Here is a 2,620-nt window from a genome sequence, read left to right as displayed (position 1 = left end):
TCTTTGTATGGCTTTATTTTAACTCTATTTATTTTTACTTTTAACTTTTTGCTTTTTGAGACAGGTTCTCTGTATCTTTGACCTGAAGTAACTCTGTAGACCAGGCTGTCCTTGAACTCTCAGAGATCTGCCTGTCTCTGCCTCCCAGGAATTGGGATTAAAGGTGTGTGCTACAACACCTTGAACTCACAAAGATCTGTTTGTCTCAGCCTTCTAGGTTCTGGGATGAAAGGCTTGTGCTACCACACCCTTGAAGTCACAGAGGTCAATCTCCCTCTGCTTCCTAAGTGTTGGGATTAAAGGTGTGTACTACCACACACAACAACTCTTCCTTTTTTTTTTTTTGTTTTTACTTTAAGAACTTCAATTTGTAGTCTGCATATATTTTTAACATTGTAAATCATTTAAAATTTTTCTTTGTCTTTAAATCTCTCTTTACTCTATATCGCCTTTTTCTGACCACATGAGTGTTTAATTTACCAAGCAATCTCAGTAGGACTAAAGGCGTGGCTTTGCCAGCTAGATCCAGTCCGTTCCTTAGCTTTCCAGCCTCATGGTTGAGGTACTGGACGTAGCCATGTTTATAGCCACAACTCTATGGTGTTTCAAGGTCCCTGCCAGCTAGCGAGCTTCAGCAGCCTGTGCTTGCAAACCGCACAAACCACCTGTATAAAAGAGTCAGAGTTTTCCCTGGCAGGACAGCCCAGAAAGCAGGCATTTTTAAACGGCACAGTTTTTTTTCCTGCTACGGCTGAAAACTGAAAAGCATGCGTTCAGCTTTTCATCAGCACCTTTTAAGTGATTCATGGCAGGACCTCTCAATGAGCTGCAGGGTTTTGCAGCTAAAGCTGAGTCAGGAAGCCTCTCTTAGATGAGAGCCCTTGCTTGCCTCTAGCAAGCAGAGTAGACCCGAGAGAGTGCTGCTACCAAGAAACCATGGACAAAGCTGTCATTTTGTTCTAGAATTACTTCCCAAGCTGTCTCAGGCTTTATGTGGAAGCAGTTGTCCACGTGGGCGCCATTTGTAGTAATAAGACAAGAGTTCCCAAGACCTAAGTGGCAGGGATTGATGTGTGTGGGTCAACAGAAAAACATGAGGCCTGGGACATAGATCAGAGGAAAAGCAATTGCTCATCATGTGTGAGATCCTGGGTTCAATTCCCAACAATGGAAAAAAAATATGTAGATCAGGGATCACCATCAATATGGTAGTGTATGCCCCTGGAGGCAGAGTCAGGAAAATAACTCTGAGAACCACCTCATCTACATAGAGCTCCAGTCTACATAGCAAGACTTTGTCTCAGTAAAAAACAAAATAAGGGCAGGTGAAATGGATCAGCTGAAGAGGTGCTTGCCAGCAAGCCTGACTACCTGAGTTCAATCCCCAGAGGGACCCACATGGTAGAAGGAGAGACAGTTGTCTTCTGCAGGGATCCCAGGGAGGCCTCAGCACAGGAGCAGAGGGCAAAGGAAAACAGGGTTGTCCAGAAAAAGCTGAAGGAACAATCTTTAAAGTCATTTTCGGCTTCGGATGTGGCTCATGTGCTAGAGTGCTTTCCTATCAGGCATAAAGCCCTTGGTTCAGTCCCTAACATTGCACACACCAGGTATGATGATGTGTGCCTGGAATCCTAGCACGTGAGAGGTGGAGAATCAGAAGCAGTTGAGGATATGGAGACCCTATCTAATATGAAAAAACAAAAATATGCTATTTGTTTATTATTTATTTATGTGTGTGCATGTACAAATGCCTGCAGGTGGCAGTAATGACCAAAGAAGACATTGGATTCCTTGCAGTTGGTACCTCAGGTAGTTCTGCCACCTGACCATGGTGCTTAGACCTGAATTCCAATTCTCTGAAACAGCAGCAAGCACTATTAACCACTGAGCTTTCTCTTCTAGTCTGAACATTAAAAAAAATGCCAGGCAGTGGTGGCGCAAGCCTTTAATCCCAGCACTTGGGCGGCAGAAGCCCAAGTTTCAGGCCAGTCTGGTCTACAAGTGATTGTTTCAGGACAGTCAACAAAGCTACACAGAGAAACCCTGCTTTGAAAAACCAAAACAGATCCCCAGCATGGCGGCGCCCAGCCAAGTGGCCACGGCAGTCCTCGGTGAGGGCGATGGCGGGGGTTTTGGCTCCTGGTTGGACGGACGGTTGGAGGCGCTGGGAGTGGACCAAGCCGTTTACGGCTCTTACATCCTTGGTGTCCTGCGGGATGAGGAGGAGGAAGAGAATCTGGACATCCTGCAAGGTATCCTCTCTGCTTTCCTGGAAGAAGATTCCCTCCTCGATATATGTAAGGAAATTGTGGAACGATGGTCAGAAACACAAAGTGTCATCACCAAAGTTGAAAAAGAAGATGAGGTTCAGGCCATTGCCACCTTGATTGAGAAGCAAGCCCAGATTGTGGTGAAGCCCAGGATGGTTTCAGAAGAGGAGAGGCAGAGGAAAGCCGCCCTGCTGGCCCAGTATGCTGATGTGACAGACGAAGAGGACGAAGCAGATGAGAAAGATGATCCGGGTACTTCGACAGCAAACATCGGCTCTGACAAATTTCTGTTCCGAAACACCAATGTGGAAGATGTTCTCAATGCTCGGAAATTGGAACGAGATTCGCTT

The 2,620-nt window shown here is 45.8% G+C and overlaps 2 protein-coding genes across 2 annotated transcripts in view; one reads left to right on the top strand and one right to left on the bottom strand.

The window, feature by feature from the left end:
• Positions 1-2,620, bottom strand: part of Elmod3 (ELMO domain containing 3) — a 109,774-nt gene that overhangs the window by 71,359 nt on the left and 35,795 nt on the right. The gene's annotated exons all lie outside the window — the stretch shown is intronic.
• Positions 2,075-2,620, top strand: part of LOC101988855 (coiled-coil domain-containing protein 43-like) — a 57,949-nt gene continuing 57,403 nt past the window's right edge. Inside the window, exon 1 of the mRNA XM_026787971.1 lies at positions 2,075-2,616. Within this exon, the coding sequence (XP_026643772.1) occupies positions 2,075-2,616 (542 nt within the window). The remainder of the gene's footprint in view (positions 2,617-2,620) is intronic.

This window comes from Microtus ochrogaster (assembly GCF_000317375.1).
Source record: "Microtus ochrogaster isolate Prairie Vole_2 chromosome 14 unlocalized genomic scaffold, MicOch1.0 chr14_random_3, whole genome shotgun sequence".
Taxonomy (NCBI): domain Eukaryota; kingdom Metazoa; phylum Chordata; class Mammalia; order Rodentia; family Cricetidae; genus Microtus; species Microtus ochrogaster.
The sequence above is the reverse complement of the archived record's forward strand: the minus strand, read 5'-3'. Positions and strand labels throughout refer to the sequence as shown.